This window comes from Dipodomys spectabilis, unplaced genomic scaffold, assembly GCF_019054845.1.
Source record: "Dipodomys spectabilis isolate Male_0828 unplaced genomic scaffold, ASM1905484v1 ptg000263l, whole genome shotgun sequence".
Taxonomy (NCBI): Eukaryota; Metazoa; Chordata; class Mammalia; order Rodentia; family Heteromyidae; genus Dipodomys; species Dipodomys spectabilis.
Window position 1 is genome coordinate 3,883,176 of NW_024870940.1, and position 13,982 is coordinate 3,897,157.

General features: G+C 53.8%; 1 protein-coding gene across 1 annotated transcript in view; it reads left to right on the forward strand.

Annotated features, from left to right (window-relative positions):
- LOC122125287 (CUB and sushi domain-containing protein 1-like) overlaps positions 1-13,982 on the forward strand; it is a gene marked incomplete at its 3' end in the record, with an annotated part of 693,202 nt that overhangs the window by 633,789 nt on the left and 45,431 nt on the right. Inside the window, exons 17-20 of the mRNA XM_042699884.1 lie at positions 320-514; positions 4,010-4,148; positions 6,633-6,820; positions 11,557-11,745. Coding sequence (XP_042555818.1) covers positions 320-514; positions 4,010-4,148; positions 6,633-6,820; positions 11,557-11,745 — 711 coding nt within the window. The remainder of the gene's footprint in view (positions 1-319; positions 515-4,009; positions 4,149-6,632; positions 6,821-11,556; positions 11,746-13,982) is intronic.

Sequence of the window (13,982 nt, forward strand, 5' to 3'; positions counted from 1 at the left end):
TGACAAAGCTAAGGATGGCCAACCCCGCCGGTGCACCTGCCACGGCTGTTTCTGTGCTCCAGGAGGTGGCATCCTTTCTCTCTGCTCACTGTCCAGGAGGAGGATCTGTGTCCATGGAAACCTATTTTTCCGTCTCTCCTCCCTCTTTCTCTCTCTCTTCTTTTACTCTCATAAATACTGATAATTCTGCTTATTCAACATACTTATCAAAAATGTAAACCAAATTTGGGGAGGATTGCTTTATAACTGTAGCTTCTTTATTTTTAAATGGAGATTGTTGGCATTTAATTGTATGTTCTACTTTTCTTTTCCTCCCCAGCATTTGGTCAGAACGAGTGCCACGATCCCGGCATTCCTGTGAATGGGCAGCGATTTGGAGACCGGTTTCTGCTGGGGAGCTCCGTGTCCTTCCACTGCGAGGATGGCTTTGTGAAGACCCAGGGATCCGAGTCCATCACCTGCATCCTGCAGGACGGGAATGTGGTGTGGAGCTCCACGGTGCCGCGCTGTGAGGGTGAGCCTGTGCCCCGCCCTTCTCCCGGGCGATCCAGCACCGCCAAACCTGAGCCTCTAAAGCCGCCGTCACTGACAGCCAGAAAGGTAGCCTGAGCAAAGCAAATTCATTCTCACCGCCTCAAGCTGGATGTCCAGGCTCATGCGAAGCCGGAGTTGGCTCCTCCCAGGAGCCCTAAGGGAGAATGAATGTGCTCTGGCTGTGGATTAGCATCCCTGGCTTCTGGAAACATCACCCTCCACTTGTGTCTGACTCCATGTCCAAATTCCCTTCTGATAGGGCCAGTGCGCACTGCATGAGGAGTCACCATTCCATTGCAAACACACCTCAATGGGGTGATTAATTCCTCAGGCCCCAGTCTCTAAACCAGCCGGGAGCTGCTGCCGGCGGCCTAAGGCTGTGGTGGGAAATGTGGGTGATTGGACAGGCCCCAACACAGCAGCAATGCAATTTTTGACCATTTTGTGTTTATAGCTACCTAAAAAATGTGAGGAAAACATGTTTGGAGAAAAAGCTGCTGCCTACAACTGTTGCTTGTTTTCTAAATGTTTCAGAAGCTATACTCCTGTCTTCCCTAGCTTTCCATCCCAGTCACCTAAGAAAATCTTTTCAGCCTTATTTCCAGGAAATACCAAAGAAATACAAATTGAGCCTTCAACAATATGGTTGATAAACATTTAAATATGTTAACGGGCATCTTTTCATTCTTGGTCATGCTAGTGAGCATATAAAAATCACAGCATCATAGTAAGAATTTATATTGAGATTTTAAATTCGCCTTGTTTTTGAGCCTTAAGTTACACTCTTGAGGTTAATGTAGTGAAATATTAGAACAAACTTGAAAATATATTTGTTCACAAATGCTTTTTACAGTATTTATAAGGGCAGAGTTGGATACAACTGAAATTAAACAGCCGAGGAATTGTTGGGCAAATATAATGTATTTTATGCCAGGCCACTGCTAGCAAGGTTATAACATCAAATAGGCACAGAAATTGTTTGAAAAAATAAATATAATACGATATATAGGAAATATGTAAACTTATAAAAATGAAGTATTTACAGGGCATTTTAATGCATGACAAGAAAAAAGAACATTGCACACAAAAATATTGCTCATGGTAATAATTTTTCTTTTTCTCAGTTGTCCAAGGCAGCATCTATATGTTTATTTACTTGGTAGCACTGGTGGAACTTGGGGTTGGGCGAGTGCTTGGCAGGCCTTCAATCCTGAGACAATTTTTTTAAATACATCCTCAGAAAAGGAACGCGTGCAGTGGGAACTTCTCTCCGACCTGCAGTGCGCCGACCTGACACCGGCAAGCCCAGAGCCTCCCCGAGGTCTAAGCAGAGACTAAGTACACACTGACCTTCGAGGTCGTTAGCACAGTCGTGGTTGAAGGCTGCCACACACCTCGCTCTGCCCAGCCTGACCTCCAGAGTCACTCACCGAGGTTTAAGGCCCAGCCGGGCCTTGTCTTTGGTGAAGTAGCCATACAATGTGTGGACGGGAGACTATAGTGCAAGAAAAATACAACTATATATTTAAATATTAAAATACATAAATTAAAAATAAAATTTATAAAAATAAAAATATATAAAAATACAACTAATATTCATATATTATAAATATATCATTTTGTATTTTGAATTTTACACATGTTAATAGATGGGTAACTGATTTTTTTCTTTTTAAAGTTACGTATTGTTGTTATAAAGTTGACATACAGACCTTCGATTTTTTTATAAGGAGTTAAATGTTCACTCAGGATGGCTAGACAATGGTCTGCAGTTAATTGTGTTTTTAATGACTACTTGAGCCAAACGCTTCACTACCGACCTTGCGACATGAGTGGTTTTATGAGAAGATGGTTAAAATGCGCATGCCCCGCCTCTGCTCTTGGCCAGTCACGGTTCTAGCGGCCTCGGTGCCTCTTCTCGGCATCTGCCTGTCTGCAGATGCGTGGTGGGCTTTGTTGATCAGGGAGGTAGGAGGACCACTAGGGTAAAGAGGCTAACAAGCAGGAACGTGAGGTCAGATGAAAGGAAAATGATTACATAGAATTAGCAGAGAGCTCTCCTATCACCAGGAAGAGTCTTCACATCCAGCTGGGTGGTTAGCCAAGAAAACCTGCAGACATGTTCCTTATGAAGAACACTGAAAATGTTCCTGCCCGGGAACTGAGGAGGTGAGCCTCAGAGAGGCAGGAAACTTGCAGGTAATATGGCGGACGAGACTCCCTCACCAAGGACTTGCTGAGTTGAAATAGAAATCCAACCTCCAGAGCAAGCAGATCAAGTAGGGAAACAAATCAAAAGATGGGAAAGAAGTTGTTCCAACAACAAAGCTGATTGAAGGATGAGTGTTTAGTATTTTCTCCAGAGTCATTTGTCAGATCAGTTGTATAGTTGGCTACCTTAATAAGTTAAAATAAATCTAGATTGTAGCACTAACTAATGTACAGTGTTTAATAAGAATAGAGCTACAAACGTATCTAAAATCAAAGGGCCCATTCTAGTTAGTTGTATGCTGAAGAGAAATTCCAATGTTATGTCTTATACTATCTGGGACCACAAGATGGAAAAGTCTTAATATTATGAAAAATGTAAAGCAACAAATGCAAGGCTGAGAGGAAAATGCATATCTCACATGAGAACTTGAAATAAATGAACGTAAAGTACACCACCAGGAAACTAGCAAAAAGAACAAAGAAACAAGCAAAACCCAGACAATGAAACCAGCAAAAGTCTCACCTGAGAAACAGGAATGCAAGGCCAGTATGAGGCCATACTGCTCAGACAAAACCTCCTAAAGGAATCTAAGAGGAACATTATAGGGTTTTAGATCCATCAGAGAGAAATGGCCATTATTACAAGAATAATATGACTTTTGCCTAAAAAGTGAAACACTCACGTCAATGTAATTTTTTGAAGAACTGTATATTATTTATTCCCACAGAAGTTTTCTGGATGCCAAGGGTGTTGTGGCTGTGGATTGTGGAGCCTCTGTAGCTCTCTGTTTCTCTTCTACCCCTAGCCTGCTGAGTGTCCTGACCCACTCTGAAATAGATGTTAAGATGAAGGACATCACAGCTCATGAATGTGTGGTCAAAGTTGGTCAAATCTCCGTCGGTCAGGATGGTCAGTCTGGGCTGAACTAGATTTGGCAGAAGTTGTTCTGCTTTCTATGACTCAGCCACCATTCAACAGTCACTTGAGTTAAATGAATAAAACACAGCATACAGACTCACATCACTTGAATTTCAGATTCGATCAACAGATGTTGGTTGAACTCCAAATGCAAGTAAACTATGGATGACAGCTGCGTAAGATCCTACATTGGGGGAACAGAGGTCACTAGAGGTCATTTATCACACAGTAGAGGACAGGAGGACCCTGACCTGCGTTGACAAGGCAACCTGAGCGGAGCCGTTTCTGTGGGGTCGTGCCTCCCTCTGTTCAGCGTTACCTGACAGGAGTTTGTGTTCTTCTCAGCTCCGTGTGGAGGACACCTGACAGCGTCCAGTGGAGTCATTCTGCCCCCTGGGTGGCCTGGGTATTACAAAGATTCCTTAAGTTGTGAGTGGATCATCGAAGCAAAACCAGGACATTCCATCAAGATAACATTCGATAGGTAAGATGGGCTCCCCTCCTTTGCTGCTGCCTGCCCCTCGCTGCCTCCGCAGAGGAGACAGCGCTGCTTGGTTCCCACGGGCGCATCTGACCGCGACCTGGTGGATCCATGTAGCAGATCGGGTCTCTATGACCTGTCCACCAGCTGTGCCACAGTGGGACCGGGTTTCAGGTTGGCTTTGCTATTTGGTCTTTTCCTGTCCATACTCTGCCGTTGTGAGAAGGCCGTTTGATAAAATGCGCAGCCGTTTATGTCAATGTTTACATGGATTGGATGATTGAAAACCAGGAACTTTGTGGTTGGTTTGTTGTTGTTGTTTGAAACAGACTGTCCATGTGCTATATAACCTAAGGACGGACACCAAGGGTCCCCTGCTGCCTGAATTCTAGTGGCGCTGAGCTTCGCTGGCAGGGCCCTTCTTCTAGACCAGACTCCACAGCAGGAGCACTGCGGTGCCGGTTCCTTGGATTTCCCACTCCCAAATCACTGCTAACATCAGCCTAGGAAAGTTTTTAGTGAGGTTTGAGCCACCTTTAATGATCATTTGTATCTGAAGTTAGCATTCAAGAGTCTCTTGGGTGATAATAATTTCCAGTGTGAAAATCCTTCCAGACAAAGACAAAGATTTGTTTCATACATCTTAGGGAGTGGATCCCGTTTAAATATTTACTATATTAGCTTTTGTTTGCTCTTTGATTTTTTTCTTTTTATTATCTTTACGTGGTTGTACAAATGAGTTGCCATTTAATGAAGCAGTTTATTAGATTTAGTTTTCCTTTTTTTATCTTTATGGTTTTCAGGATCAGAATGAGATCCTGAACAGAACACCAGTTCCCAGCTCTGTGGAGTTCAGATCCCTCAGTAGAAGTGATACCCTCTCCCTGCCCTTTTCTCGATCTGTTAGCACTTCTGTCTCCCTTGATTGCTTGAAGATGCTTTTAAAATTTCCTTCAATATTATTTCAATGTGATATTTTGTTACATTCCACCTCAAGTACCTTGCCTATGTGATATTTTTAGATGAGTGTTTTTTTACAGTAAATATTGTACTTTCTCTAAAGATGAATTTCCTGGTGTGATATTTATTATTTCTATTATTTCACACCTGGTCCAGGGCTGACACTCTCAAAAAGGGTGTACTGTATGTGCAGATTTAAATTACATGCAGAAGGTATTGTGGCATGAGAGGTGTTCAGTTTGGGCAAATGTGGAAAGCATCTAGAATTTTCTGTTCCTTGGTGGTCTTAGAAACGACATAGCTGTTGAGATGGACACGTGATCTGTCCTGGCGTCACACAGACATGGAATATGAGTACTTCAGTGTGATATCTCAAATATGATTGCTTTCCACTCATCCTAAGCGCTGGAATTTGGACTCTGACATGTGGGGTCCTGCAGGTCTTTGCAGCAACAGTTGTGATTGAAAGGCCACGCTGGCTCTGCTGCCAGCCCGGGCACGGCGCGGCTCTGCTCCGTCCCGTGGTGTGCTGTTTGGCTCCATGCTGGGGAAGGAACGGGGTGAGGGAGCAGCCTTGCGTGTGAAATGACGGTCGCTGGACAGCAGGGCGGCCTTCGGGCCGGGCCAGGCCGGGCCGCCCGGCGCAGGCCTGTGTCCCATGGTTCTGCTCTCATCCGCTCGCTCTGTGCCCAGCCAGGCCCCGCCCGGACCTCAGAACAGCCTTTGGCTCACCATTACCGAATGAGTCCGAGGCCGACGGTGCTCTGGCTGCTCCCGGAGGGCAGAGTCGGACTGGGAATCAGGGTTAGCTCTCGGGGGATGAGACAGTCCATCTAGAAAGCGATCTACCCGCCTGGATGGAGCCATCATCGCATCCTTGGGACCCCAGGGGCAGCAACTTGATAGAAATACAATTACAGGCCAGATTTTGTAGAAGTACAAGAAAAGCAAAGCACTTCCTGGAGGCTCTTCTAACTTTTCTGAATCATTAAGGCTTGCTTGCTTTCTGAACTAGCAACTCACTCATGTTAGTTACGTGGTGCCAATAGAGTGAATGTGAGCAAAAAAGGCATCTTTGAAATATGTTGGGAATTCATCCTTGTCTTGAGAGATCATTTCCCTTCACGGTGTCCATTTCAAGGGGTCGGTGGTCATGGTGGAAGCGCAGGCCCGTGCACAGTTTGTGAAAATGCACAAACACTGATTTTTCACCAATTGGAGATGGTCTCTGTCCTGTCTGGTTATGAGGTCTCCACTCTGGCTTTCCCCATGTGTTTGTGTCCAAGCCGAGTAACATCTTCTTCCTATCTGGAAAGATACAAAAATGGAGAAGTTTAGAATGTGTTTTTACTTCCAGGAAAACGTAAAATATGTCCCCAGATTTTATGATCTGTCCGTCTGTCTGTCTCTGTGTCTTCGTTTGTACATATGCACCGTGCATTGGGGTCGTAGGATGACAGCAGTGGGTGAAGTCTAAGGTCTCACCCTGCTGGGAATGCCTCTCCTGCCCGCTTCCCCTTTGTGCAGATTCCAGACGGAAGTCAATTACGACACGCTGGAGGTGCGGGATGGGGCGGCCAGCTCCTCTCCGCTGATCGGAGAGTACCACGGCACTCAGGCACCGCAGTTCCTCATCAGCACCGGCAACTTCATGTTCCTGCTCTTCACCACCGACAGCAGCCGGTCCAACGTGGGCTTCCTCATCCACTATGAGAGTGAGTGACCCCCAGCGCCCGGCCGCGCGCGTGTCTTCCAGTGTGCGGGCAGCTGGGCCTCCGTGAGCTGTCAATTAGTTAGTGATCACCTGGTATTTATACAAAGCACCAGGGACTCTGGCACGCTGCTTGAGAAAGAGGTGTGCACAGGAGTCACTTAGAAGCCAAACGAATTGCATTGCTGTCTGTGGAAATTCTTCATTTTCAGGGCACGAAGGAGGGAGGCTTACTGGGGTGGAAAGGAACTGCGTCTTGATTTTGCAAGGTTTTGGGGGGTTGGTCTTTTAACCATTTTAATGTCACCTTTGAGAATATCTAGTACATTGATACACATAGCTTCCCGAAGGAAGGAAAGGGTCCTCTCTACATTCTGGATTTCACATCTTGTCTTTCTTTTTCAAAGTTTCCTAGGGAATAGCAGAATGGATAAAACTGAAAGAGAACTTAAGCATTATTCTAGTTACAATAAGCCCATCAACCCATGCGTTTTCCTGTGTCTGGAGGGCTCCTGTTATCATTTTAGAGCATAGTGTCTTCCTAACTCTGGTGAAGAATGGAGAGAGGTGGCGGTGTGCTGAGCGCAGGCCGCTCTGCTGTCCACCCGCTGTGTGATTTAGACAAGCGTTGCAGGGAGTGTATGCTTGGTGGCCCATGCCCGTGTACAGTACACGCGTGCACATGCCCGTGTACAGTACACGCGTGCACAGCTGTTTTCTGGGGTTCACAGAGCTGTTGTTATGGCCAGGACAGAGGAGACAGCGTCCCTGACATCGTCATGGAGGCATGTCCATGATGTCATGGAGGCACTGAGGCTCGCGCATGCTGAAGGAAGGTGGGAGGAGGCCGGGGCTCTGGAGTCTCACTAAGTCCCCACTGGGCCTGACTTGCCTAACCCTTCCATCATGGCCGCGTTGGCCGGGGCCTGCCGGCTTCCATCTGGAAGCCTCCAGGGGCTGTGAAAGTGGAGATGCCTGTAAACCACTCGATAAACATCACTGTACCCTAGATTAGACTTTATAAAGACTGGCAGCTTCCCCAAGAGCCTCTGGCGTGTGCTCCACGTGGGGCACTCTCAATGTGAACTGCCGCTTTGTTCACGAGCAGCATGTGCATTCGTGGTAGCCTGGTTTACAAAGGCTTTGGGCTTCAGCTAAGAAAAAAAAACTGAAAGAGAACTTAAGCATTATTCTAGTTACAATAAACCCATCAACCCATGCATTTTCCTGTGTTGTCAGGAAAGGAAATTCTCTAAGCTTTCTCAGCAGGCCTTGCTGGGCGTGTCTTCTGAGTTAAAGGGGGGGGGCGGGGTGCCGCGTTCCCCCCCCACCGCACTGACATCGAGGCTCTTCTGGTCCCACCCAGGCTGGTGATCCAGTTTGAAATTTCCCCCATCATCTGTTAGGGCGTGTCTAGTGCCTGTCCCACATCAGCAGAATGCGTGGTTAAACTGACTGCTGTATTTCTAGCATTTCCATGCTTCAGGCCTGTAATTCCTACTACTGGGGAGAAGAAAACAGGAGGACCATGTTCTCAGGCCGAGGCCAGACGACTTCACTGAAAACCTTATCTGGAAAGGGGGAGCCGCGCAGGTGGCGAGTGCGTGCCTAGCAAGCTTGAGTCCCTGATTTCAGCGCCCAGTACTGCAAGATACATTTTAAAAGTTCCGTTTATCTAACCATTTTTCTCTTTTTTTTCCTATTGCCAATTTTGTATGGGAAAAAAGCTCTGATTGTAATTGATCCATTTCATGTTAGATACAATTCCTTAGTAGGTTATTTTCGCATTATATACAGTGATTCCACAAGAAACCATCTGAGGAAAGGCAACGGTTTACTTGATTTTTCTCAGAATCATGGCCAGTTTCTCTGTCTCCCTTTCTTCTTTGGAGAGAATTCTTGTTCTGGTCTTGGTATTGATTGCCAATCATCTGGCATTACATGCCAAGGTGTGAAGGTGAGGGAGTGAGATCTGCTTGGAAGTGGGCTTGGGGCTTCAGGCTGCACTCACCCCCGCTGCCCGGCTGCCGAGCCTCGGGCCGGACCTGAGCTCCACATCCGGTCATCCTGTGCACGGCTGCGTTGTGTTTCTCGTAATGAGCACTGGTAGTTTTCCAGGATTTAAAATAAGGGTTCAAGAAAATTTCCTGGCAAAAATCAATGGTGCACATTTCTTTCCACTCCTTTGTCTCTTCGTTGCTCCACCACATTTGCCTTTGGGGAGTGGAGGTCAGACAGAGCCTGCCCCAAGCAGGCTGCCAACCCCGGGCCTGGGCTTGAGCCTCTCTAGTCTTGCTGCTGCTTTTTGTTGACAGTTGGGCACACAGGCCCATGCGAGGGAGTCTCGTGCTCCTTCTCCTCTGCCCTGCCTGCAGGTTGGACTGAAATCACCCTGCCCAGGAGCCTGTGTGAGTAGCCGAGTGTGGCCAGCCCTCAGCCAGCACCGGGCACTGAGGTGAGGGGCGGGCGCTGCATCTCCTCTCTCCACCATGGCTCAGGGGCCGCCCTGCGCTTCGCCCTCCTGGCCGTGTTCTGTTCTACTGATTAGGAAAGAGCATCAGTCACCGCTTATTTTAACTCTCTCCCTGGAGTTTGTTTTGTGACTGAAGGAGGGAAGGCATCTGCACAAGTCCTATCATTCAAAAGCCTCTGACAAAATACTGCCAGTGATCAGAAATAGCATCTCAAGGGATCACTACAGGGGAATTAAAAGTCTGAAGAGCAGATGTACGTTGCAGTTTTGATTAAGATTTTGGAAATCATGGAGAAAGTTATGAATCTTACTGGGTGTCAAATTATAATCACAGCAACTCTTTGCTTCTGTGTATTCATATTTCAACAATGTGCTCATTATTTGTTCCTGCTTTATCTTTGCAAAGATAAACTATTTTAGAAAAAGAAATGTGCAGCTGTAAAGAATTCCTTGCTAGGTGCCAGTGGCTTCTGCCTGTCATCCTAGCTACTCAGGAGGCTGAGATCTAAGGGTTGTGGTTCAAACCCAGCCCCGGCAGGAAAGTCCCATGAGACTCTTACCTCTACTTAACCACTCAAAAACCAGAAGTGGAGCTGTGGCTCAAGTGGTAGAGCACTACCTTGAGCCAAGGAGGTCAGGGACAGCGCCCAGGCCCTGAGTTCAAGCCCCAAAATGACCAAAAATAAATTAAAAAAGAGAATTCCTGAAACTGATGTGACCGAATTATTGAACTTGGTGCACCTCATCTTCCTTCCTCATCTCTCAGCACAGCACAGTCACAGCAGGTCAAGGACAGGGTTTTAATTGTGTGGCTCTACAAAATGCAGCTTTGGAACATCAGGCCTAGTGTGAGGCCGAACTCCATCGTCTATGTGTGTGGCGGGGCGTATGTGAGTTTGGACCCCATCGTCTGTGCGCGTGGCTGGGCGCGTGTGTGGTGTGAGGCCGGACTCCATCCCTGTGCGCGTGGCTGGGCGCGTGTGTGGTGTGAGGCTGAACCCCATCGTCTGTGCGCGTGGCTGGGCGCGTGTGTGGTGTGAGGCTGAACCCCATCGTCTGTGCGTGTGGCTGGGCGCGTGTGTGGTGTGAGGCTGAACCCCATCATCGTCTGTGCGCGTGGCTGGGCGCGTGTGTGGTGTGAGGCTGAACCCCATCGTCTGTGCGCGTGGCTGGGCGCGTGTGTGGTGTGAGGCTGGACCCCATCGTCTGTGCACGTGGCTGGGCGCGTGTGTGGTGTGAGGCTGGACCCCATCATCTGTGCACGTGGCTGGGCGCGTGTGTGGTGTGAGGCTGGACCCCATCGTCTGTGTGCATGGCTGGGCGTGTGTGGTGTGAGGCTGGACCCCATCATCGTCTGTGCGTGTGGCTGGGCACGTGTGTGGTGTGAGGTTGAACCCCATCGTCTGTGTGCGTGTCTGGGCGCGTGTGTGGTGTGAGGTTGAACCCCATCGTCTGTGCGCGTGGCTGGGCGTGTGTGTGGTGTGAGGCTGAACCCCATCATCACCTGTGTGCGTGGCTGGGCGCGTGTGTGGTGTGAGGCCGGACTCCATTGCCTGTGTGCGTGGCTGGGCGCGTGTGTGGTGTGAGGTTGAACCCCATCGTCTGTGCGCGTGGCTGGGCGCGTGTGTGGTGTGAGGCTGAACCCCATCATCGTCTGTGCGCGTGGCTGGGCGCGTGTGTGGTGTGAGGCTGAACCCCATCATCACCTGTGCGCGTGGCTGGGCGCGTGTGTGGTGTGAGGCTGGACTCCATTGTCTGTGTGCGTGGCTGGGCGCGTGTGTGGTGTGAGGTTGAACCCCATCGTCTGTGTGTGTGGCTGGGCGTGTGTGTGGTGTGAGGTTGAACCCCATCGTCTGTGTGTGTGGCTGGGCGCGTGTGTGGTGTGAGGCTGAACCCCATCATCGTCTGTGCGCGTGGCTGGGCGCGTGTGTGGTGTGAGGCCGGACTCCATTGCCTGTGTGCGTGGCTGGGCGCGTGTGTACAAACGTGAAAATCGCCACACGAAGGCCAGAGTCTAACAGAGCACTCCCATGAGCAGCAGGTGTGGGGAGCGATCGAGAGAACGGGCACCTTTGGATTCGGCAGAGCAGTGCGCTGGGTCCCAGCGGTAAGAAGCAGAGGTCAGAGCCGGGGTCACCCCGGCGTGCTCGCCGGGCGTCGGGTCACAGCCCGCGCTGTGACAGCCCCTGGCCTGGGGACGGCCGCTTGCGGGACGCAGACCTGGTCTTGGTGTTGCACGCGTGGTTACCGGGTCCCTCTGCCCGCAGGCGTGACCCTGGAGTCCGACTCCTGCCTGGACCCCGGCATCCCCGTGAACGGCCGTCGGCAGGGCAGCGACTTCGGCATCGGCGCCACGGTGACCTTCGGCTGTGAGCCGGGGTACACGCTGAGCGACGACGAGCCCCTGCTGTGCGAGCAGAGCCACCAGTGGAGCCACGCCCTGCCCAGCTGCGACGGTGAGTGGACGAGCCGGAGCGGGGGGCGGGACCACAGGGGTAGGAGGGCGGGGCACGCACCCAGTGCAGCCACGCCCTGCCCAGCTGCGACGGTGAGTGGATGAACCGGAGCGGGGGCGGGACCACGGGGGTGGAGGGCGGGGCACGCACCCAGTGCAGCCACGCCCTGCCCAGCTGCGACGGTGAGTGGACGAGCCGGAGCGGGGGGCGGGACCACGGGGGTAGGAGGGCGGGGCACGCACCCAGTGCAGCCACGTCCTGCCCAGCTGCGACGGTGAGTGGACGAGCCGGAGCAGGGGGCGGGACCAGGGGGTAGGAGGGCGGGGCACGCACCCAGTGCAGCCACGCCCTGCCCAGCTGCGATGGTGAGTGGACGAACCGGAGCGGGGGCGGGACCACGGGGGGTAGCGGGGCACCTTGGGGCACCGGCCCGCCGGGGGGGGGGGGGGGGGGGGGGACACCGTGGGGCACTGGCCGCCCTGGGGGGTTCACCGTGGGGCACCGGCCCGCCCGGGGGGGGGGTGAGGGACACCGTGGGGCACTGGCTCGCCCTGGGGGGGCACCGTGGGGCACTGGCCCGCCTGGGGGGGCACCGTGGGGCACTGGCCGCCCTGGGGGGACACCGTGGGGCACCGGCCCGCCTGGGGGGGACACCGTGGGGCACTGGCCGCCCTGGGGGGACACCGTGGGGCACCGGCCCGCCTGGGGGGGACAGCGTGGGGCACTGGCCGCCCGGGGGGGGGGGACACCGTGGGGCACTGGCCGCCCGGGGGGGGGACACCGTGGGGCACCGGCCCGCCTGGGGGGGGCACCGTGGGGCACTGGCCGCCCTGGGGGGGCACCGTGGGGCACTGGCCGCCCTGGGGGGGGCACCATGGGGCACTGGCCCACCTGGGGGGACACCGTGGGGCACTGGCCGCCCTGGGGGGACACCGTGGGGCACTGGCCGCCCTGGGGGGGGCACCGTGGGGCACTGGCCGCCCTGGGGGGGCACCGTGGGGCACTGGCCCGCCCTGGGGGGGGCACCGTGGGGCACTGGCCGCCCTGGGGGGACACCGTGGGGCACTGGCCGCCCTGGGGGGGGCACCATGGGGCACTGGCCCACCTGGGGGGACACCGTGGGGCACTGGCCGCCCTGGGAGGGCACCATGGGGCACTGGCCGCCCTGGAGGGGCGACATCGTGGGGCACTGGCCGCCCGGGGGGGGACACCGTGGGGCACTGGCCGCCCTGGGGGGTTCACCGTGGGGCACTGGCCCGCCTGGGAGGGGCACCGTGGGGCACTGGCCGCCCTGGGGGGGGCACCATGGGGCACTGGCCGCCCTGGGGGGGCACCGTGGGGCACTGGCCGCCCTGGGGGGGGACACCGTGGGGCACTGGCCCGCCCTGGGGGGGACACCGTGGGGCACTGGCCGCCCTGGGGGGGGACACCGTGGGGCACTGGCCGCCCTGGGGGGGGGGGCACCATGGGGCACTGGCCCGCCTGGGAGGGGCACCGTGGGGCACTGGCCCGCCTGGGGGGGGCACCGTGGGGCACTGGCCGCCCTGGGGGGTTCACCGTGGGGCACTGGCCCGCCCTGGGGGGGCACCGTGGGGCACTGGCCGCCCTGGGGGGGGCACCGTGGGGCACTGGCCGCCCTGGGGGGGGCACCGTGGGGCACTGGCCGCCCTGGGGGGGACACCGTGGGGCACTGGCCGCCCTGGGGGGGACACCATGGGGCACTGGCCGCCCTGGGGGGGGCACCGTGGGGCACTGGCCGCCCTGGGGGGGCACCGTGGGGCACTGGCCGCCCTGGAGGGGCACCGTGGGACACTGGCCGCCCTGGGCCGAGGGGTGCAAGGAGAGCCTGCGTGTGAGTCCTCCCTGAAGACCCACGCGCCTCTTGCCCCCTGCGAGCTAAGCAATGGAGGACACACCGCTGCCGCCCCTCTGGACGGCACAGGCTCGGGCTGGGCTCCGGGCTGCCGTGGGCATCACATGCCAGGTCGGCCCGCCGCCGGCCCGCGTCCGCGGACGGAGGGCTCACCCCTCTTCCGCCCTCTCATCTGCCCGCTTCTGCCCTCCGAGTCGGTCCACTTCTAGAACGCTCCCGCTGGGCACAGCTTCCTGGGGGCCTCTGTGCGTCTCTGTGCAGACCTCGCGACCTTACAGCTCTGCCCTGCCATCCCACACGAACCTTCCCCGAGTGCTGTGGCTCCGGAGGGCTCAGTCTTACACACACACTCACACACACACAC